The sequence below is a fragment of the Cucumis sativus genome, chromosome 6 (assembly GCF_000004075.3).
Source record: "Cucumis sativus cultivar 9930 chromosome 6, Cucumber_9930_V3, whole genome shotgun sequence".
Taxonomy (NCBI): Eukaryota; Viridiplantae; Streptophyta; class Magnoliopsida; order Cucurbitales; family Cucurbitaceae; genus Cucumis; species Cucumis sativus.
In genome coordinates, this window is record NC_026660.2 from 20,479,789 (window position 1) to 20,502,493 (window position 22,705).

A 22,705-nucleotide genomic window follows, 5' to 3' on the forward strand; every position below is an offset into this window, starting at 1 on the left:
AGAAACTTGTTGATGTAAGTTTTGAGATGAATATAAAAGGTTTGCAAGTTTTAAGAGGCCTATTTTGATTATCAATTTTGCGCTCAACCATTAATAAGTGAATTTAAGATTGGAATTGCCTTTTTTTTTAGTGAAGGATTCAGAAAATATGTAAAAATGTAAAGATTGAGGTTTTTACCAAAGAATTAAACAGTGTTGAAGACTAATTTAACACCGAGCCAACTAATTATGTTAGTTTTTTAAATATACATTTATATACTCGAGCAGGACAAAATGTCAGTGGTAGTTTCTAAAATAATTTACCAATGACATTCTCTGCAAATCTTCTGCGCCTATTCTTTTAAGTCATCATTTGTGTAAACTTCAAGACTAAAGGTTTTGAGCTACCAAAAAACGTCACTCAAGTTAGAACCACCCACCTCAGATGAAATTAGAGAAAAAAAGCCAAGAAAAAGGAAAGAATAATAACAATAATATACTTTTATACAAGTAAAACATTTCTACATCACATGTACATTTTCTTTTTTATAAAAAAAAAAACCTTAACAATTCTCACCAACCTGAATTGAAGTTACTGAAGAGGATCGACAAACAAAAAAAAGAACCAAAATTGATTCTACACAAGGATTTAAAAACACCGCCACAAATGAAATGATAAAATTTACCGCAAATGACAAAACCGTGGGATAGCTAGCAACCTCCATCGTAGGGAAGGTATGATTCATCAAAGGTTGCCATTCAGCTATACTTCAACAACTACCGAGCTATAGGCTTCACATTTTGAACTGATACCCCTGAAAATGGCATATGGCATGAGCAAAGGCCATCTGGAGATTTGAGGAGTTCACAGAATAAGGTCACGGATACATGAGTGGCACAAAACCTAACGGGATAAGATCTCAGATACATGAAATCTAACGAGATAAGATCTCGGATACACGGTCCTGTGCATCGAGTGGAATCTCCCTTCCTGGAACCTGGACCTTGAGAAGATTGGCATACCTGTCAATAGAACACATCCATTGTTCAGGATCGACAGTTTCATAAGTTCATCTTAATTAAGCAGAATGTGAAGTGTTAACTCACTCGGCTGCGGTAAACAAATGCTCGTGCTCCATGATAAATGCAAGCAAGGCCTGCAGGAGAAGTAATTTGTCATGGCAAATAAGAGCGTTATTAAAAGTTTAGACCACGTTTAGTAACCATTTTGTTTTTTTTTTTTCTGTTTTTGAAAATTTTGCTTGTTTTCTCATATTTTCCCATATGGTCTTTATAGTTCCTATATAAACAATTGAATTTTAGCCAACTTTCTAAAAACAAAAACAAGCTTTTAAAAACTACTCCTAGGCAACCAAACATATAGACTAATGGATGAAGGTGATATTTATAGGCTAAAATTTCAAGAACAAAAAACCAAATGATTATCAAATAGGACTTGAATAAAAAGAGTTTAGGGTAAATTAAAAAATTTAGTCCCTAAAAAACTAGTGAGGTTTGAGTTATTTTGTTCCCAAACTTTAAAACTTACAAATTGAGTCCTGGGACTCTTGAAATTTCTAAAATTCATAGATTTGATGACACTGATTTTTAAAGATAGATCAATTAATTTCTAAAATTTTTGAAGTTGTCAAGAACCTATTAGACACAAAATTATTGGAAGTTTAGGAACCTATCAGACACTTTTTTAGAGTTCAGTCACTAAAGAATAGATTTTAATAACTAAATTAAACAACTCACCTCAAATGGCATGTTCAATAGTTCGTAGTAAGTACGCACACGATCTAATCTCTGTTGTACTACCTCGCTATTAACTGAAGGAATTGCTGCCAACGCCTGTAAATTATAGAACAAGATTGACCAAAGCTGTATAGAATTTTTCACAATGCAACCGTACGACCCTGATATATCTATTTGTACCCATGCCTTTGAACTGAATATAACCAAAGTATCCAACTAAAAATTATTTCTACATTTTCTTTAAGAGGAATTAAAGCCACAGATGGACGTACCGTAACTCGACTTTTATAACCAAGTCAAGCTAACAAGAAAAATAAAAGTTGAGTAGAAACAGAACATCATAACATTTCATAAGTTTACGGATCAATTAGAGATGCTAGAAAGAATCAACGATCCAGCCACCATGTACTTGAAAGACATTACAACTTTTCAGCTTATTAATCCTCTAGTAGATTTGGAGGTACTGCTTCTTTAGCTGTGACTATGCAATGTTATGTTAAGATTAAATATCTAGAGAAGAGACCATTCTTTACTACGTATGTCAAACAATTGGCAAACACGAATTAGAGTATCATTACACTCCAGACAAAATTATTTTCAGGCTGCTTCACTCTTTCCAGAACCGATGGAATGTATATGATGTACCTGTTCAAGTGCGATTGAATTCCGACATATCTGCTGAACGCCAAAGAGATTGATAGATTTAATGTCAGCTACCGCCTAAACATGAATCTTATCAGTGAGAGGGACCAACTGAGGAAATATTTTAAAAAAAGCTAAAATCTAAAAAGTTAGATGATGAAAACTCCCAAGGAATCTGGAGGTATGAAAAAGGTGTGAACCTTAATAAATGCATTTGCTGCAGTACCACTGATTCCACCAAATATGTAATTCCGCCTCAGTCCTGAAACAAAAGGTGCCATTTCCTCGTCCCTACGTGTTATCTATAAGGTAAAAAAAGAAGTGAACTTTTTCTTTCTAAATGAGTTCGTCCTAGTGACAATATTTTCAAGATATGGTATGAATTTCTTAACACTGAACATTAATAAAACGAGGTAAGAATGAAAAAAATTCAAAAATAAATTATGGATTGTCTCTTCCATGTATTCAGACAATAAAGAGATCCAATTTAAAGAATCATCTAACTTACCTGTGCAGTGAGGGAAATAATAAAGTCATCTGGCTCTTCTGCATCTTGGTTCTCCATATATTCCCTAGTTGTCATTTCCTGTTCACTAATACTATTACAAATTTGTTTCATTTATCTATCAAGCAAACTCAACAACCCTAGGCAATTCACAAATTTCAACCTGTAAATGGAAAAGTGTCTCTAATTGCATCTCAATACGCAAAACCTTGAGGCAGTCGATAGATAATTTCCTATATTCCTCTGAAAATGATGCCAGATCCCGAGTAAGTGCACTGTTTGTTCGGGTATGATGGTGCCCACCATTAACTTCTGCTTGATATGATGGTTTGAAAGTTGTCTGTCCCAACCTGTTTGCAAACAAAAAACTATTTGTTTATGAAACTGCATATTGTTATTAAATTCATATTCAAAATGAGCCAAAAATATTACAATCTAAAAGTGTGGCTCTACTTTGAAAATAAGAACTTCCATCAAATTCACTTTTTTGATATGAAACAAATAAATCTGTTCAAAGAGAAATTATAGAATTGTTTCATTTCATACAAAAAGTAAAGAAAGCCTTCAACGTCCAAACTCTTTAACATGTTAACAAGCCATCTTTAACAAGGACTAAAAGACAACTAAAACTTTCCATGGGAGTGAAACAACAATGAAACACACATCGTGTCTCAAAGCTTCTTAACCCAAATGTGTGGTGCTTGTATGGTGCTGAGAGGTTCTATAACCTGCTTCAGCATGCACAATGGCTTAGCAAGACTTGTGGTAAGGCTCTCTAGGACAGCCTTCAACGCCAATATGGTTCACAAGCAAAATAACCACTGATCTCAACTCTCCCCTTTAGGAATGGACAAACCTCTCACAAAGTTCCCACAACCCTCATACACATGCACACTGCAAGCAGCACCACACAAACAAAGCCGATCGAAAACTCTCCCAAATCTTGTGCTAAGCTTTTACTACACATCCATGCACTATGCAACATGTTCAACATGCTTGCATGTTGTTAACACACCATGCACCAACCATGAGCTTGCTTGCTTAATTCACTCTAGTCCTAGCCAATTAGCATGCATCAAAACTAGGGCTTAACCAATCACCACTTATTCTAGGTCTGTTTTTTTTCATCTCTCTTTTGAAAAGGAGACCAGCCCCTTTATTACTGAAAAACTCAAAGAACAAAAGATATATACTATAAATACAAATAAAGAGATCCTAGAATCAGAAGACACACTCGGACATACTTATTCTAGGTCTGCTGTTGCCACAACAATTTGTTAACATTCACTTTAATTTACCTTAACATTAATTAAACCTAAAAAAATCAAAAAACAATGAAGCCCGTCACTATATCCTCCCAAAGTTGCTCACTTAGAGGAATGGGGTGTAATAGAGCATCCATGTGAGATCAACAGAGGCATTGGACTTAAAGATGTTTTTATTCATAATCCTTGATTATCGGTTTAGTCCTTCTGCCTTTAAAGTTGATGTGAATAAGAAGGTGAAGATATAGCTGACCAAATCTCTTGAATACACATACAACATTCTAACCTTGGGATGCTACTGATATAGAGTGACTAACAAAAGGTCCTATAGCCAACTTCAAAAGAAAAACAACTAAATTGTTAACCTCTTTCAGATATAAATACAATTTAAAAAACTTGGATAGAATCTCAAATTCTGTTCAAAAGTGAATGAAATCTATTTCTAACAGAATGCATACAACAGGGTAAAGACTTTTGCAGAACGAGACTTAGCTATGATTCACTTAACTAGATCACAGGAACATTCAAATAAGTGGAAGAACAAATGCTTTGAACCATAAGAAAAATACTAAAGAAAATTGGGGAAAAAGAGGAAGATTAATGTGTAACAAGAGCCCTATTGATCTTCCCCTTTTGTAACCTTTGTTGCCTAAGAAAACAAGAAAAGTTTTATGGTATTTTTCTTTGTACTAGGGTTTCCACATATATCAGTTGTTTTTTCTTTGTCTTTTTCAATAGTTAGAAATCTTCACACAGCTTTGTAAGGTGGGGTATAGGTAGAAACTTCAAGACGACATTTTCTATTAATTCAACCCCAAGAATTGACATCTTTACGTTCTTTAGCTCCAAGTTTTCTTCATTGGTATGTATTTTCCCAAATTATTACTTCAGTCTACAAGAAATATGGCATTTTCTCTTTCTTCTGCGTTAGATTTAAGAATATCAAAACTTTTAATGTCTGAGTCCCTACTTTCTTGAAGGTATCACTGAAGTAACAAATTATACCAAGCAACAAATTTAAACTGAATTTTGTTATTAAATAGAAGGTTCTACAAAAAGATCCAGAGCACAAGCACCAATGATAATGTATGTTATTCTCACAAGGATAGAGGATTATATAAAGCCACACGGATCAGCAAAATGTGACACTCCCCAACTATTTGAAATTTTGAATAGAGGAATAGGTCCTCTACGTGATACTTCAATGAGCAACTTCTAAATCATTCGAGGGCTGAATTTGAATCAGTTGGAGTTTACCAACAAAAGAAGAAAATAAACAGGCATGGACAAGCAAATTAAGGAACTTACATGTCAATAGAGTCTGCAACAAATTCCAGTGAGTCACTAAGAGATGCCAGCAAAATTAGTTTGTGATCATCACGAATAAGATACTCCTACAAGAATAGTTAACAAAACATGTAAGCTTCATTCTAATTTTTATGTTCTCTGGAAGGGCTGAGGCAGACTGTGAACTTAAAAATTCATAGGCTGAACCAATGCACTTAGCTGTGATAACAAGCATATTGTTTCCAACCTGCTTAATTGGCGGTAAGTTCAATAACAAATTAGAGAGCTCTAATTCAATCTCAGCAGTTTCAGCATCAGAAGTATTATTTTCCAGGTCTGACTGACTACTGAGATTTGATAAACAAGCACTGGCTGGATCAAGGCGCAGTAATTTATCAATATCATGTCTCCCAATAAGCATATAGCTCTGTTTTTCAAGAACTGCCTGGAATTAAAACAAAAACTCTTGAGTACAAGGTGATTTGAAAAAAGAAAATGCTTCAGGGTAAGTATAGTATAATGCAACAGGGGGTTCTATTGTTTTGAGTTTACACGAGAAGTTGAGCGAAATTGACCAAATATGAATTCTGTAGTTCAGAATTTCAAACCCAAGCACGAAGAAAATTAACGATTACCAATAAGGAAAGCACAAAGAAAATAAACAACAACCAATAAGGAAAGCTAAAATTAGAAGGATAGCATGAGTATTAAGTGTATGTATGCCAACCGAAGAAAAAGGAATGTAGAAAAGGAACAAAAACACATGCCTCCATATACGATGTTCGACACCTTTCATATGTTCGCTCGAGGAAGGTTTGCACATACTTCACAAGGTCGCTAGAAAACTTGGGCATGGCTTGAGCCCAACCAATCACCTAAAACATTTTCGGAAGTCCAAATCAGAATATTTTTTGGCAAACATAAGCATAGGAAATCAAGATCTAGAGTACAAAAAGGTGAATTATAATTGCAAAGGAGGAAAGTCAGCTTCTCCATTGAGGAAATATTGACTTGCCTCTCGCTCAAGGAAATCAATAGCCAGTAATCCTTGTAAGACTGGTCGACCCCTCTCGACAGATGAATTATAAATTGCAGCAGCGTGAGCTCTTGGGCGAAATGCAGCCGGACCTAAAAAGAAGTATTAAATTTAGAAATATAGTTTGCCACAAACATCATAGCCCATAGGCCACAAGGCACAAACAACTGACAAGTCTTTGATCACGTATCAGACTGAATGTACAGGCAATATTTTTCTTTATTTTAAGAAGTTCACACCATACAACTCTATTTGATCTATTCATTTTTATGCCCAATAGAAACCCAAGCCTGCTATCACATGTATTATTACATCATATTAATTAAAAGGGTCGATGGAGCAAGCTGAGAATTTTCTTTTCAGGACTTTTTTCTTTTGAAAAGGAGACAAGTATCAAATTTTATTAATAAAACGAGACTAATCCTCAAAGTACAAGAGTTATACAAAGGGAACTCAAATGAACCCTAAACCCTCAGGATATTATTTTCATGGTTAGCACAATTCAGTTTTTTGTAACTATAACTCATTGGAACTCCATCTTCACCCCAACCTACAGTCAACAGAAATTGCTTGAACGTCTACAACTTCACTCTACGCCTCATATTTTGCTTATGTTCGTAATATGCTTATTTTAAGAAAAATTATAAACATAGGGGGACTGATTCATTGTGGTTGTATTGTAAGAAAACTTTTGAGGTTGCAATCTTCCAATAGTTTTTAGGAGAAGCTGAGAGATGAGAGAACTTACTTGAAATAGCCTGTTGCACACTTTTTCGGTAGTCCACAAACATCGTCGGCAAAAAGTGGTCCTTCACAAAATTGTCCAAAAAAGCAAGTAATCCATCATTCCTGTAATTTCAGGAATTAATTATTAAAATCAATAATACTGCAAAGAAAATAAACAAAATAAGGCCATTCTGAAAATACTATATTTGGATGAATTAAATACCAACTGTAGATACTAAATTCTTCAAATAAATGTTAACAGTATATTTTCACCATCACATATAAATTCTTTCTTTCTATAATTAACACACAACTTAAAAGTGAATGTGCACAACACATAATGGACAAAGAGAAAATAATGAATGCTGCAGGATAAGTTTTTATACATTGCCATATCACTACAACTGATAACCAATATTCAGATACAGTGGAAATTTCTCAAACAATGTAACTTATCTTAATATTAGCTCATCAACAAAGCATGTCTTCATTTAACTATGACAGTCTCTCCCTCATAATTTCACAGAAGCAGAATAGAAGAATAAAGGAACTATGCAATGAATCATTAGCCATTTCAAGTGGAGATCCTTTTAAAGTGGTGTCAAGTAGAAACATACTATTGTATTTTTCTAGCTTTTAATACTTACCCAAGCTGCGAGTACTTTTCTGGAAGCATTTTAGCAACCTTATCTGTGAACTGGGCAGGACATCAAAATTTCAGGACAGAAACAACATTGACTCATCAGTTGTTCATTCATTTTTTTATTGTCTGCATAAATAACAGTCAGAAACCTGAAGAACTGGCCGGTATATGGCTGCTGCCAAATAAAAGCCTTGCTCAGGCAAGACAGCTGCAGATCCATAGCCTTCTTGTGATACATTGGGACCTTTCCTACTCCATCCATGACGGATGAGATCCACACCTTTATAATAATTAAACAAAATGGAAAAATATTCAGATACCCTGAATAATAGAGAAGTGGAAGAAGTGAAACCCAAAACACGACAGAACATGATAATTACAACTGCATTTAATGAATGAATATATTAAGAGAGAGAGAAAGAAGGAATAGAATTGAGCTAGAGTATCCAGGTTCAAACCACAAGGTTGTTATTAACCATTCAGACAGTAACATAACCAATCAGGAACACTTGAACGAATGAAATTCATTAATTTTTATAGTTCACTTCACATTTTAGGTCAAAGTAGCTTGTTGAAACTGACTCCAAACAGATTTATCGCTCTTTGGTTTATGGAAAACAGAAGTTCTTACTTTTCATGTACTAATATCTAAACCCACCTTGGTTAGGAACAGATATTGTAGCATCTGTGAAACGAAAAGCGAAGGTGAGACCATCATCTGCCCCATCCCTGCAGTTTTTTTTTTAAACGGAGACAAGCGTCTTAAATTATGGTTAATAAAAGAGCCTTAAGATAAAAGTACAAGAGTATTATACTAAGCAAAAGAAAAGAGAAAATTCAGCCTACAGCTACAACAAAAGCTAAAAAACAAAATCCAAACAGAAGAGATCAATCTAAACAAAACCATAACCAAGGAAATCTAAAAACAAAGCATAATGCAAAATTCTCTCGAAAGAACTAATTTGAAACTAAAAACTTGTAAGAAGATGCAACTGGCTGCCTTGAAACTGCCTTGCCAAATTATTCCAGAATCCAAAGAAAGCTTGAAAAAGTCTTCCACTATTTCAGCATCGATGTGAAAGATTTACTTCCCACCCATATAAAGGGAAAACCAAGAAAGACTGAAGTTGGTCTAACATCAAGGAGGAATACATTAAATGCTGAAGAATCAAATTAGAATAATTCAACCAACAGCAACTACTGATTAGAACGGGGACAAGAACGAGTAGCAGAAAGCAAATTTGCAGATCTTGGCTCTTCCTCCCATTGAAACAGGGCATTGAGATCTGTTTTTAGAGGCTCAAAATGTTTCTGACTTTCAAGCTCGATTGACGTATCCAAATGCTCCAATTCCTCACTACGAACACAGAAAGGGGAGTCGAAAAACGGTTCACCCTTCTTGTTGGATTGATTGTGAGGGGTTTTGCTCAGAGAGCCCTTTAGAAATTTTACCTTGGAGTTAGGCAAAGAGAACTCAGAGTACTTAAACTGGGTAGAGTGAGGATGAGAAATTGACTTAGAAGGATGGACTGGGACTTGAATTTGGGTGCAACTAACTGCCAATAAATCAGAATTAGCCTCTAAAAACAACTTGGAGCTGCTGAAATAAGCTGATGAAAGAGAATGGGCACTAATTTTCCACAAGCAAAACAAGTACTTGATCTTCTAAAAACTGGGCTTTTAAGGAATTTTGCCATAATCTTCTTTGATTTTTTCTTCCAGATAAAATACTTCAGAAATGGTTTGAGGTAATGTGGGAAGATCTTAGCATATTTCTTTCTTTTGAAATTTGCTCTAGAGCCTGACTTTGTTGAGGAATAAGGAGAAGAAAAGGAAATGGAAACTGAAGATGAGGGGTTGAAAGGAGCATCCGTTGAAATGGGAACCACATTGTCTTTCTTTAGGAAAAGATCAGCTGAAATAAATTCAGATTTTAACTTCTTGTTCAAAGGATTGGAGGAAAGAGGATCACCAAAAAGTGGGCTGCTGTCTGGTTGAGGTGACTTTCCAGCTGTAAAAGAAGACACGGCCAGAATTCTATTCATTAAAAGTGCCTCTTCAACTTCCTCTGTCTTGTTCCTTTCAAAACTAAAGTTCTTATTCTCTCTCCTTCTTAAGTGTGGCTCTTCAAATCCAACCGTGTTCACACTGCTTTCCTTGGAGTCCAAATTTAAAATAATTGTCACTTCAGAGGAGGTAATCGGTGTCGACGCCAAATTCTGGCGAGCTCCCTATTCAAAAGCTTTAAAAGGATTCCTTGTATATGAAGGAAATTTTTGGATTGATCTTAGATATTCCACACCCTCTAGGAAGAATGAATCATCAACAACTCCTTCATCTTTTAAAGCCTGGTTTAATCTCTGCAAGTCAAATGGGTTTGAAAAATCCTCAAATGATAAATCGCCCTTGGTTAATGGAGGAGGCTCAAACTGTTTAAAATCACCGAAGTATAAGAAAAAATTCCCTCGTTTGAAGTACGTTATTTCTAATGTAGCTCTCTGCAAACAATGGATTAATAATGATTTTTTATTGAGAAAGACCCTCCAAGGTTTTTCTAATTTCCTTCCAATCATCAAACACAAATAATCTTGAGATAATCTATCCATAGATTATCGAAGTTTTCTTTTAAAACTTCCAGATTTTTAATCACCCAGTGTTGAGTTGCACTCTGAATTTCTAAGGTCAGACCAAGGGAAGACGTGCTATGTTTTACCAATTCTTGAACAGAGGATCCATTAAGCATCACCTTTTCAACATAACTTGCCCTTGGTCACTCGGAAGGAAGCAGAAAGGAGGTCTGGAGATGTTTTCTGTACCAAATCGAGAAATCGTGCTTCATCAAGAATCTTTCCAACATTTTGAGGTCTGGAGATGTTTTATGTACCAAATCGAGAAATCGTGCTTCATCAAGAATCTTTCCAACATTTTGTGAAAGAATTTCCAACCTTGTCGAGAGACACCAGAACAAATATGGATGAGGGATAGATTTTTGTTCCTCTTCCAAGCCACACACCTCATAACCCAACCTACTTTTGACCTAAATTTCAAGAGTCTTGTACTTCCAAAATCATCAAAACCGCTTTGAAGAAGAAAATCATTCTCAGGGCCACGCACAAATTCGGAAATCTCCTTCAGGAACCATTTGAATTGAGTGTCTGATAATGTCAAGAACTTCCGATCTTCCACGTCTTCTATATGGAAGTATTCTTTGTCGAATCAAATACAGTAAAGGGCGTTTGCTACTTTGCATCTTTCTACTCCATTATCACCAAAACCAGACTGCCACTGAAACAGGGATGGACAAGAAGAACAGGCTCTAGGGGACTTACCGAAGAAGAAGGATGAGAAACGCCAGAGAAAAAGGGGACCGGAGTGCGGTTAGGGATGAAAGGAAGGAAGGGAGGGAAGACCCATCCCTGCAGTCACTTGCATGAAAATGCATTTTTGCCATAAAAATTCGAGAAAAAAAACAAATAAAAACATAAATGTGAGTTTTTGTAGCTTATCATTCTAATACCTTAGAAATATGAATATATTATAAACCAAAAAACGAACAGAATTACCAGACATTTGGGATAAAAAAATCAATATTTGTTGTTATTATTATTTAAAACTAAGAAGAAAAACAATTTCATTGATAGATGAAATAGGTGGACCAAAACTCCAAAAACTGAAGGCAGGTTACGAGAAAGATTGCCAATTTAAAATCAATATTTGTTGATCGTCCTTTAATATTAAAATAATTTTAAAAAAAATAATCCAGGAGCAGGTGGATTAATAAGATCTCCTGCCAAACTTCGTGGTCACAACAAATCCAATCTTGACAGGATCAAAACCAAAGAGTAAAGGAGCTAACAGTATGGCTGCCTTTATGTCGTGCATGTACTGTAGGCAAGAACCTTCCAAGACATTAGATCTCAAAAGCTAGCTTCAGAGTCCAGACGTTGAATTATAAATCCAGAGGACCAGATCAAGAAAGCAGAAGATTTAGAAAAACAACAATGAAGAAGAAAGAAGCAAAATAAAATATGCTGAAGGTTCATAAAAAAGCTCAACGAGCCAAAGGTTACATGAAGATCAAGCATGAAAAATAACCAAATGAAGGTAGAAAAAGAATCCAAAATATGCTCAAGAATGATAAACAAGATCAGCTAAATACATGCCTCTTTATTTTGGAGGGTGCCTTGCTAGCAAGCCTAGCTGTTTGTACAGCAGCATCAGCTGATGCTGCTTCAGGTGTTGCACGCAGAATCTCACAAATGAGTTGCTGGCATTCACTCTGTTTCAAAGACAAAGCTATCAAGAGCATATAAATTAAAGATGGCTAATATCAACACCCATCAACTTCACTCCCCTTTAAAGTTAAGGCTTCTCTTTCTATTAACCATCTAACAGCTTCACGTCCTTCTCTCCCCTTCAAAGTTGAGAGCGAAGTATATGTGGGTGGGTGAAAATATAACTACAACTATGTGATCTTACATAATTCATAGCTCGCATTGAAGTGCTCTTAAAAACTTGCATTATTAACAAAGAAGGCTTCTAGTCTGAACCATTTACTTATTTTGGAGAAGGGTCATTCTAGTCCCTTTGTCCATGCTTTTTCTATTTCTTAATGAAATATCCAAGTTTCTTAATTTATAATTTAAAAAGATAGAGAGAGTGACAGAGAAAGCGAGAGAGTAAAGTGACATGATTACCTGCAAAACTGTCAAGGCAAAACCTATAGTATAGCCTCCAGTGGCTTGAGAAGCTTCAGAGTCTGGATTCCAACTATCATCAGTTGGCATTGACTTCGGTGTATTCATATCTGCATGTCGCAATACTTTTGCTTCAAGAAGCTCCCCAACAACAACATGATTCTCTGTATGATCACCCTTGGCAGTTAACAATGAGCATTTCAGGGAGAAGGAAATACAAATAATGTGAAAAATATTCTAATCAAAATATATATAAATGAAAAATGTTTTCTGACCAAATACACGAACAATAGTTTCCAAAACAGAATCAAGAAGATCTCTCGCAGAAGTCTGTGCCTTTCCCATGGGAGCCATCACAGGTGAGACAGGGCTTACTGCAATCAGTGTCCCAGCCAGTGATATCCCATTCTGGCACTTATGTTTTGGTACATGGAAACTTTCTAACTGTCCCTTCGTAAAATGAGCAGCAGTCCCAGATCGAACAGCCTGACCAAAGCCTAACCTTGCAGAATTTCTTTGTTCTGCATAAGCTTTGATTTTAGAAGTTATTAACTCATGGATAGTTGGTCGCAATCTTTGGCTGTCAGATAAGAAAACATTAAAGGAATTAATAAATCAAATAAATTCAGATCAAACAAACATAGATTGAGTGCTTTTCCAGTTATGATAGATTTCATGTAAAAGAAATAAAGCAATAAGCAAACAGAAAAGCTGCAAAAAAAAAAAAAAAGAAGAAGAAAAATACTCCTCAAACAAATAGACTAGAAGACCTACAAGATTAAGATTCCAAAAAGTGGGTTTTTTTTTTCCTGATAAGAAACATATTTTGTTGATGTATAAAAGTAAAGTAATAATAATAATAATAATAATAAAAAGCCTCCAATTGGTTAATAGAGAAGATAGAATGTAGGGAAAATTGCAAAAATCACCCCCAAAGTATTGTGGTAGTTACAGTTCCACCCTTAAACCTTCAAATTTGAAAATGAAGCCCTCCACCTTATCCAAATGTTAAAATTGGACCCAAACTAACAGAATTGTATAAATTGTGATAATTGTATACGTTTAAGAGTTCCACTTTTATCATTTGTAAGTTAAATTTTTTTTAATTATTATAAGTTTGAGGTCCCAATTTTAACATTTTTAGAAGTTTAGGGCCCCATTTAAGATGTAGTTTTTGCAATTTGCACTAGATTGTATGAACAATAGAAAGATGTGCATTTGCACCGAGCCATAGCATGATAGACAGTTCAAGAAAAAGCTATCAAAAGAGCTTCCCTTGTCGTTGTGAAAAGGTGGTTGCTCCTTTCTTTCCATGTAATTCATAGAAAGAACAAAATTGAGCATTCATCTAAATGATGAATCTAAAACATCTTTTACTATAATAAGATTCTCCTGAATTATACCCCTACGTTTAGAGAGAAGAACATATATGTCAGCCCATCCCTAATGATGACGTTATTGTCTCTTTTTGAGTTAAAATTTGAGTGACCTTTGAAAAATCAAAGAGCCTTTTTGTAACCCCCAATGCTTGGTGAAAAAAGATTTGACAAGAAACAAACCATATGATAGCACCGGCAGCAGCAACTTTGCCAAGCATGCACAGACATTCAATCATGGTCTGTAAATACTTCACATGAACTGGAGCATCAAGCTTCTTAATTATTTCCTACATCCAAAAAATAATAGAAACTGAGCCAGAGTCAAGGGAAATAATCAAACTGTAAGACTACGAAAACTCTCTGATTTTTTTTCTAAAAAAGAAGAGAATAAAAAATATCTCTTACTAGAAATTCATCCGGAATGGAATTTGAAAGCCATGTTGGCAATTGACGTGTAACCAGTTTCGCCTCCTTTAAACCACCATCTCCACCATTGACCCTTGAAAAAGTTGACTGACCGTCTGAAACAGCTTCATCGTTTAATTCCAAAGTACTAGCTTCCTCGTGGCCATCATAAGATGACCTGGAAACAAGAGAACAATAATGAAGACAACATACTTCCTCATGAACATCAGCAATGTTTAATGTAGCTCAGAAAATTAATGTTTCATTAAGATGGATCGAGCACATATTAATGACCTCTGTTCACATATTAAGATTGAAGGAAATGTTGTCTGTTCTCAGGGAGCAGACTTTGGACATGATTCCGAGTAAGAAGGCCCTTGCCTAGATTGAAGGAGATATAGTTTGCAAATGAACAACAAAGGGTTTTTAAAAATTCTCACTAATTATGTAACCCAGTGAGATTCTGTTTATAGCTAATTGGTTTCTGGTCATCTCTTGTCCATCTATGTGAGCCCCCACCCAGTGATGTAGTGTAACTTATCACGAATGTAATAATAGTGTAGTCTACTCGAACAAACTAACGATAAATCCTAGATTGTTTAGCCTTTCACGAATGTAATAAGTGTAGTCTACTAGAACAACCTAACTATAAATACTACCTTGTACTAAACAATGATAACCTCAAGCAAATTGTTCAAGCTCAAGAAATCAATGACAACCGTAAAATTGATTGGAAGGCCTTTTGTAGTAGCTTTCTTTTGTTGGGCAGGCTTCTTATCAAAAAAAGAAAATGACAACGTGTAAATTCTCACATCAGTTGGGCTAAAGTCAGGCTAGATCAAGAGCACTGAAGAAATACCAAATTTACAAAATGAAAAAGTTCAATTACAGAAACCTCTATTGTAACAGGAAAAAAAGCATACGAGGAAAAGGAACGAGAAAGAAAAGTTGAAGAAAGTTTGTGAAAACTCTTACCCATCATCAACAGAACCTGTTCTAAATGATCCATCTACATGACTGCCAAACTGACTGTCACCTCTCTGTGACCTGGTTCTTCGAGACAGAGATTGTGAGCTATTCAAAGACAAAGCAACAGCTTCAGCAGTTGGTACATCATCATCCCTTTCCTGCATGATTGAGACTGCTGAACTGCAGAAAAGTTTTGTAGCAATTTGGCATCAGCAAAAATCAAATATCGGATGTAATATGTAATTAAATAACATAGTTTGACTTCAAGTAAGTGGCTGAAAGACTAAAACGGCACAAAGGGGATTTGCTTGCCTACAGCTTTTTTTTTCTTTCTTGAAAAGACGTGAAGTAACTTTCTCAAATTCCTCATATCAAGAAAACAAAAAGAAACTTCGTATTAATTTATGACGGACATAACTTCACCAGTAATCTAAAAGGAAAGTTCACTGTCAGGAAACAATAAAACAACTTCACCAGTTATCAAAAGAACTACATATAGCACCATACAGTGAGGATGCCCCTAAAATTTTATGCAATCAATCACAGTAGAGTTACACACAGACTTCTACACCTGTCTATCTTTACCTACAATAATTAGTTCAACAGTACCCTTATGCCTAGGACATCCACGCACAATTGGACAAGTATTCCATTTCAGAAAGGAAAAAGAAAAGCATGAATTCACCAAAAACAAATAATTGCTGAATAGCAGGACAGTAATTCATACATAAAAGAAAAGCAAACAAAAAAATAATCTCTCCTTTCTTTATTTCAAGATGCTTCTGCCTTGATTTGTTTTACCAACATTAAGCAATTAAAAAAGATGACGCAATGCTACAATACAAGGTAATGCCCCTTTTTAAGTCCCAATAATAAAATCCAACCAAGGAGTTTAATCAAGAACTAGTTTGAGCATTTAATAAAAAACAAGAGACTGAATTAAAATATTCAGAAGTTTTTGGACTTATAACCCAAGTTCAAACTTAAAATTTAAGAACCAACAAAATATCTAAATTATAACATACTTTTCATTTTCTTCACATTCAAATTAAATTCATAGTTATATGAGCAAATCTTAAATCACTGATTGACTTAAGAACTTAAACTGATGAGTAAAAAGTAATACTCCCCCCACTTGTGAGCTTAAAATAAGAAGTCCCAACAAATGGAAATTAATATTAATTGGGGAGGAAATAATATTGTAGTGTTTTGAACCCAGAACCTTCTGAACCAATCCATCTTAAATCACCAATTGATCCAAAAGCTTAAGTTGATGGACGGTGCGAAATTTAATCATATATCATTTAACAATAATATACATCAAAATGGCATTTAAAAATGATAACATGAACCGCAACCAACAACTAGAGTAAGTATAAATGACCAGTTATTCCATCATAATTCATAAAAACACATGTGCAAGTTGATGTCAAGCTAGAAAAAAAAGAACAAGAAGAAATCAAGTACCTGTAATCACCCTTATTATAAAGATGAGCATGCAAATCTTCCAAAACTTTATAAAAAATAACTCCCCGTAATTTTGTCAACTCCGACCGCACATCTTGAAGAGCACCAACCTACATGAGAATGGGCGTCACACAATGCATCTATGATATAACAAGCAAATTGTCCATCAAGTACTAGAAATAACAACTATAAGTGAAAAGGAACCAAGTGAGAGACTTCTAGAGTATTAAATTGAAAAATGGCCAAAGAAATGAGCATGCTCTATCAAATCCTAGGTTCAGATTCTCAAATCATTGATTCATGATAATAGCCCCTAACCCAGTTTACCTCTCATAGAGAGAAGGAAAGTAACTCCCTTTACCCACACTCTCCTTCCCTTTTCCATTTTTCCCTCTTCATTCCTCCAATCTCTCCCTAACAACACAGAGCAATAGTCACACTAGAAGCAACTGATGAATATAAACATTCCTGCTGGGCAATTAAAGTTCTCTTAATAAACTTACTGTTTGAAGCCCTTCTCGCTCAAGCATCAATGCAGATTGAACATGGAGTTGCACTGCTGCATAAAATTGCTTTTCTGCTATAAGTTTTTCAATTCGCCCTGGAACCTGAGATACGATTCAGATGAACATTATGCCTACTACTACTATTGAGAACGAAGGAAACAGTTCTCCACCAAAATTGAACCCCGTTTTTCATAGAAGAGTGACAGTAAACATCAGATATAGTCACCTTTACCTTCTATGAGGCCTTGAAAAGAAGAGAAAACATAATCTTCAAGAAAAGTCAGAACATTTGTTCTTTCATTTGCTTAATGGTTTCAATGTTAAAGGCAGAGTGATCAATAAGTATAAAAGGCCTGTGATTGAAAAGGCACTAGGTATAAAAGGTAAGTGATTGTACTCAAAAACGCTTTTTTGTACTTCAATTCTATGAAGTAAACTGCATCGATCATAAAGTAGAATATAATGACATACAAACTCATTCAAAAATCAGTTTTCAACAATTTAAAGATTTCAGATAACCATTTGTATGTAATGTAAAGATTTAGAACCAAAAAATCAAGAGGTCATACCTTAGCAATGCCCTCAATTTGATCTAGAAGGGATATTATGTGACGCAATGTAACCGAACGATACCAAAGCTGATGCAACTGCTTGCTGCGGGCACTGAAACTCTTTTTTGTATCAGCTAAATCAACTTTCAAAACTGCTATACTTTCGGCAGATTCACTAAATAAACGCAATATCTGAAGAAAAATCAATTAAAAAGCTTTGGTTTAATAAATGAATTATATAAAATTCTGCAACAAATACAAAAAGGAAAGGGAGAAAAACTTCAGAAGAGCTGTTTAACAAATTACAGAGAATTCTACAATACATAAGAATTATAGAGATCCCTGCAACAACACTCCAGATATATTGAAACAAGACACTATCCAAGCCAAGGAAATCTCAATGCTGCCAATGGGTTCAACTAAAGAAAATATGACCCAAGAATAATGACTAATTGAAAGGATAAGAGAACATTTGAATCCCTAATCAGATAGTAAAAGTGAGCACATAGGCAAAAATAATGATCATGATAATAAACCTGGGAGTAATTTTGAATGGCTTTGTTGAAACCACTGTGAAAAGCATGCACCACTTCATCCACAACTTCCTCAATAACATCACTCTGCTCCTTTAAAACTTGTGCTTCCCCCTCACGATCTTTTGACGTTAGAATATGAACAACATGAGGAAGTGAATCAAACCTTGCAGCAGCCCAGCTCTCATCCACTCTCGAAAGTTCATCCTTTAAATACTGCATTTCACATGGATACCCAAATATAAAGATGGCTAGTAAATGGCCTTTCGAAAAGTGTCAATTTCAATGCTCAACCCCCCCCAAACAAAAAAAATGGCCCATAATGAATGACGAGAGAGACATGCACACAATAGCAAGGGTCACCACGGGATTTAGTTTTGTTTTATTTGTTACAAAACGACTGTATTCATTTTTTAAAAAATGGAGTGTACAAAAAGAGGCGATGAAAGATCCCTGAAAGCCAAGGGGATTACAAATAAGCTATGAACTACAAATACTTCAAATAGTGAAAAGAAGCAGTGTTAATATGTATCTAATATTACTATGTCCATATACGCGAAATAGAGTATCTGATTTTTTTTTCTTTTTTTGTTCGGATATGAGTGTCCCTTTCAGATACATGAAAAGGACACGCCAATAACAAAATTTTGAATACTTGGGCTGAATTTTAAGCCCACAACCCACTTAATTTCATAAAAGCATTATAATTAACAACACCTCAAAAGGAAAGTAAATAAATAAATAATCAGAAAAGTAAAAGAAATAAACCCTAAAATTAGATTTCCTCATTTCCCTCGCATCCTCATCAGTTTTCGTCTTCAATGAACAAGTCACCCCTCTCATATTTTTCCCATTTCTTCAACCAAGAAATGCCATTTTCCCTAAGCCGTTCACCGTTGCCGTCGCCCCTAGTTTCAAAGCTCTTTTTTTTTTTTTCATTTCCTTTTGAAACCTCCTTTAATTTAAACTTAAATTATTAGATACCTAGTTAGGTAATACGACATCTTCATCCTCAAGCCAAGGTCAATCATAAATCCTTCCATAAACTCAATCTCCTCCATTGTTGAAGGATTAAAGTAAGTATCTTTATGTTATTATTTTGATATTTTATGCTTTGATAGATTACATTTAGTCAACTTGGAGCAACGAAAGGCTGAATCTCAGTGGATTTTGGCAGCAAGGCCACTCTGTCACTTACAATACCCTGTATCTTAGTTGTATCCTATCATATATGTATATGTGTCTGTGATTTAAAGAAAATAAGGCTCCCAATTGGCATAATTGGGCAGGAGCACCAATATGAAGAATGAAACATGACTAAGTTTCAAATGCCATCACTAGAAGTCATGTCAAGCATATAATACAAAAACAGAAATTTACAATGTGTGAATAAAAGCATTGCAAGTAATACAAATATCATAAATAACACTCAATCTATGAATCGATGAACCTTTCCTGATGTACAGAAGGTAAATGAAATGTGCTACAAGCTATTACTCTAAACACTAATTTAAACCTCCAAATATCCTTCCATTCAGCAATGTGATCAACTAATCATGTATTCACATTAAAAACCTTTTCCTTTTGAATGTGGCAAAATATAAAATACAAAATTGATGGGCAGTTATAACAACGTATGAAAGGAATGAAGAACCATAACCCATGTAACACCCCAAAACTACATGAAAATGAGCATCCAAATGAAGACTCACATCTTTCTCGGGAGGAACTGGCAAGCCATCAAAAATTCCCATTTCGAGCCTTTACCTAAAAAGGAGCAAGCAAGTAACTGTTAGAGCACAACTTAAACTCATTCAATCGATTCACGAAACCAAGGCTGAATGAGCAAAACAACCTATTATAGCAATAAAACAAAGCCAAACAAAACAGTAGCTAACCACTAATAACATTTCTAACACTCGAGCCTTGTACGACTGGGAAATGTTGGATATTATCAATCTTCTATTGGTGCTTGGAGAGTTTCTTTGTAGCCAAGGTAGAGGGGATGTTTATTCCTAGAACCCTAGTCCTTCTTACGTGTTCTTGTGTAAATCATTTCTTCTTTGTTTAACAAACCCATCGCCCAATAGTTATTCAGTCTTTGCCTCATCATGGAATGTGAAAATTAGAGTAAGGCTAAGTTTTTTGACTGGTAGGTTCTCCATGGAAAAATTAACGCCTTGAATGGAATCTCAAGGACGATGACCAACATGATGGGTGTTAGGATATGGAGCCCAAAACTCCAAAGCCCAATTCTTTCTTCTTAACCCATAAGCTTTTCTTTGATTGGGAAATTATGGAGGTGGAAAAAATTGTCTCCTGATTGGTAAATTATGAGGCGGCTTAGTAAAGAAGAAACTGCTGAAATTTGGGTTTGGCCCATTATTAGTGCTGCAAACATTAATATATGTGTTTAATTGGAAGGAAAATTTTCAAGTGAGCTCAATTTTCTTTCGCCAAAAGGTAGGGAAAAAAAAAAAGAAGTCGTGTCTCAGGGAATTTTTTTCTGTTTTTTATTTCTTCAGTATTTGTGTGACAGTGAGTGATTCTTATATAATACAATGTGTATTTTTCTTATCTGGTTGGGGATTTCTCTTATTTTATGCCAAGATACCAAGTTGTGGTACTAGATTCAAATAGCTTTTGTTGGGCTATGTGGGAAGAGAGATTTGTAAGCATGTTTTGAGGGTTTCTTTTCAATCTACATTGTAGTAGAACCTGCACTTGTAGAAGATTGGACGTAGTCCCAAGTTTGAGGCGAACCAATATATTTTCCAGAGTCGTTCTCCTCTTTCCCTACACTTTAGTATTTGCAATTTTATGATCGATTGCTTATTTGGTTCTAACTTGTGATGTAGGAGTGCATTTATATGTCTTGCGTAAATTCCCAACAATGGGGTCGTTCTGTTGCATTCTTTGCAGGAGGCCAACAAAAGATCTAGATTATCTTCTTGGGCTAGTGAAACCTATTATGCAGTTTGGAATCTTAGTGCTTTTTGGAGAATTGGTATAGTTTGACCAGAGATAGAGGTTGTACAGAGATGACGAAGGAGTTCCTTCTCCATCCTCCTTTTCATAAATTTCGAGAAAGCAAGGTTTTTGTGGCACATTGGGATGTGTGCCATAGTTAGGGGGCTTTGGAGAGAAAGAGACAATAGAATTTTTTTAGAGGGGTTTAGGATCAACATGTCCCTATATTGGTAACTTGGCTTTTTTGTAATTACGCATTAGGTACCGTAATGTTAGATTGGAGGCCGTTTTTGTATATTGCCTCCCTTCTTTCTTGGTTCTCCCATTTTCAAGCCTTTCCCTAAACATATCAAGCCGGTATCATTGAAGGGAAGCTCAAGTCTTTCAAAAAATTCTTGAGACCAAGCTCAAAAGGCCAAATAATCTAACTACAGAACAGCACGATATTCACTAATAACATTTCCTAAAATGAATCAGGCCAGTGCATGCCGTCCTTTTCCTCTCCTCCTTGAGAAGCATAGGCACTCTACGGGAAATAAACAAAATGCAACACGAATGCAATGTCTCCTTCCCTTTATTTTAAGAAACAGATTTCATTTATAGAATTAAGATTACTAAGGGTAAAACCCAGAACTATTTATGAAAGCAACGAGGATGAGTACTTCCTCGGCATAAACCTTTTTTTGCAATGGGTTCAAATTTATGGAAAAAAATCCTACAAAATTTTTGACAGCCAAATGTGTAGGATAAAAACCGTGATGGGCATAGGCCACTCTAGATATCAAATGTCACAAATTCCCAAGTTACAACTGACTACAGTAGTAGACGACCACAACCAGGAAGTGACTGATAGCAGGAAGAGACCTACAATTACACGCATTACAACAAACTCGGAACATAAATAACGACGGATTGGCAGCAACTAAAACCTTTACAAAACAATTACACACTCCAAAAACCAGACCCACGTCATGAATTCCCAGAAACCATGATTAAACTACCAATAAAAGGATAATTCACCAGCAACCAGCAACCTCAGCCATTAAAAAATAACTTAATTCGATAGAATAGATCAGGAGAACAAACCTTATTCAAGAGACATTGACTGAAGAAATGAGATCACCGATGTTTGATTCGCCAACCGACGAGGGAGATGAACTGAGTCCCCAAAGCTCCAAGGAATGCTGAAGAGAGAGAGAACGGAGCTGAATAATTGCTGTGATTTTGCTGAGAACGTGAGAAAATGGTGATGAAGAAAGAAATTAAGTTGATCTACCGATTTTGCCCTAAAGTTCCAATGCAAGAAATTTTCAACGAGGGTAGCGGGAAGAATTAGGGGAAATTACCAAAAGCAAATAAGATATATTTTTTATGGGGAAAACAGTTT

General features: G+C 35.3%; 1 protein-coding gene across 1 annotated transcript; it reads right to left on the reverse strand.

Moving 5' to 3' along the window:
• Window positions 1-454: 454 nt before the first annotated feature.
• Window positions 455-22,635, reverse strand: LOC101218684 (exocyst complex component SEC8). Its single transcript, XM_004140029.3, has 27 exons — window positions 22,405-22,635; window positions 20,061-20,115; window positions 18,352-18,564; window positions 17,834-18,007; window positions 17,262-17,366; window positions 16,759-16,868; window positions 15,298-15,471; window positions 14,323-14,500; window positions 14,098-14,204; window positions 12,814-13,118; window positions 12,539-12,702; window positions 12,005-12,120; window positions 8,500-8,570; window positions 7,991-8,121; window positions 7,846-7,895; window positions 7,221-7,321; window positions 6,452-6,564; window positions 6,204-6,311; window positions 5,684-5,881; window positions 5,458-5,543; window positions 3,048-3,234; window positions 2,888-2,965; window positions 2,580-2,681; window positions 2,383-2,457; window positions 1,738-1,833; window positions 1,087-1,136; window positions 455-1,002 (listed from the first exon to the last, which is right to left on the reverse strand). Exons 2-27 carry the CDS (start codon window positions 20,100-20,102, stop codon window positions 915-917), a joined length of 3,222 nt encoding a protein of 1,073 aa, XP_004140077.1. The 5' UTR covers window positions 20,103-20,115; window positions 22,405-22,635; the 3' UTR covers window positions 455-914.
• Between the last annotated feature and the right edge of the window lie 70 nt (window positions 22,636-22,705).

Coding starts and splice junctions, on each gene's coding strand:
- LOC101218684 (XM_004140029.3), bottom strand. CDS start 20,102: ATGGGAATTTTTGATGGCTTGCCAGTTCCTCCCGAGAAAGAT. Junction 13,119..14,097: donor GCTGCCGGTGCTATCATATG/GTTTGTTTCTTG, acceptor CTTATCTGACAG/CCAAAGATTGCGACCAACTA. Junction 8,122..8,499: donor AATATCTGTTCCTAACCAAG/GTGGGTTTAGAT, acceptor ATTATTATAAAG/GTGTGGATCTCATCCGTCAT.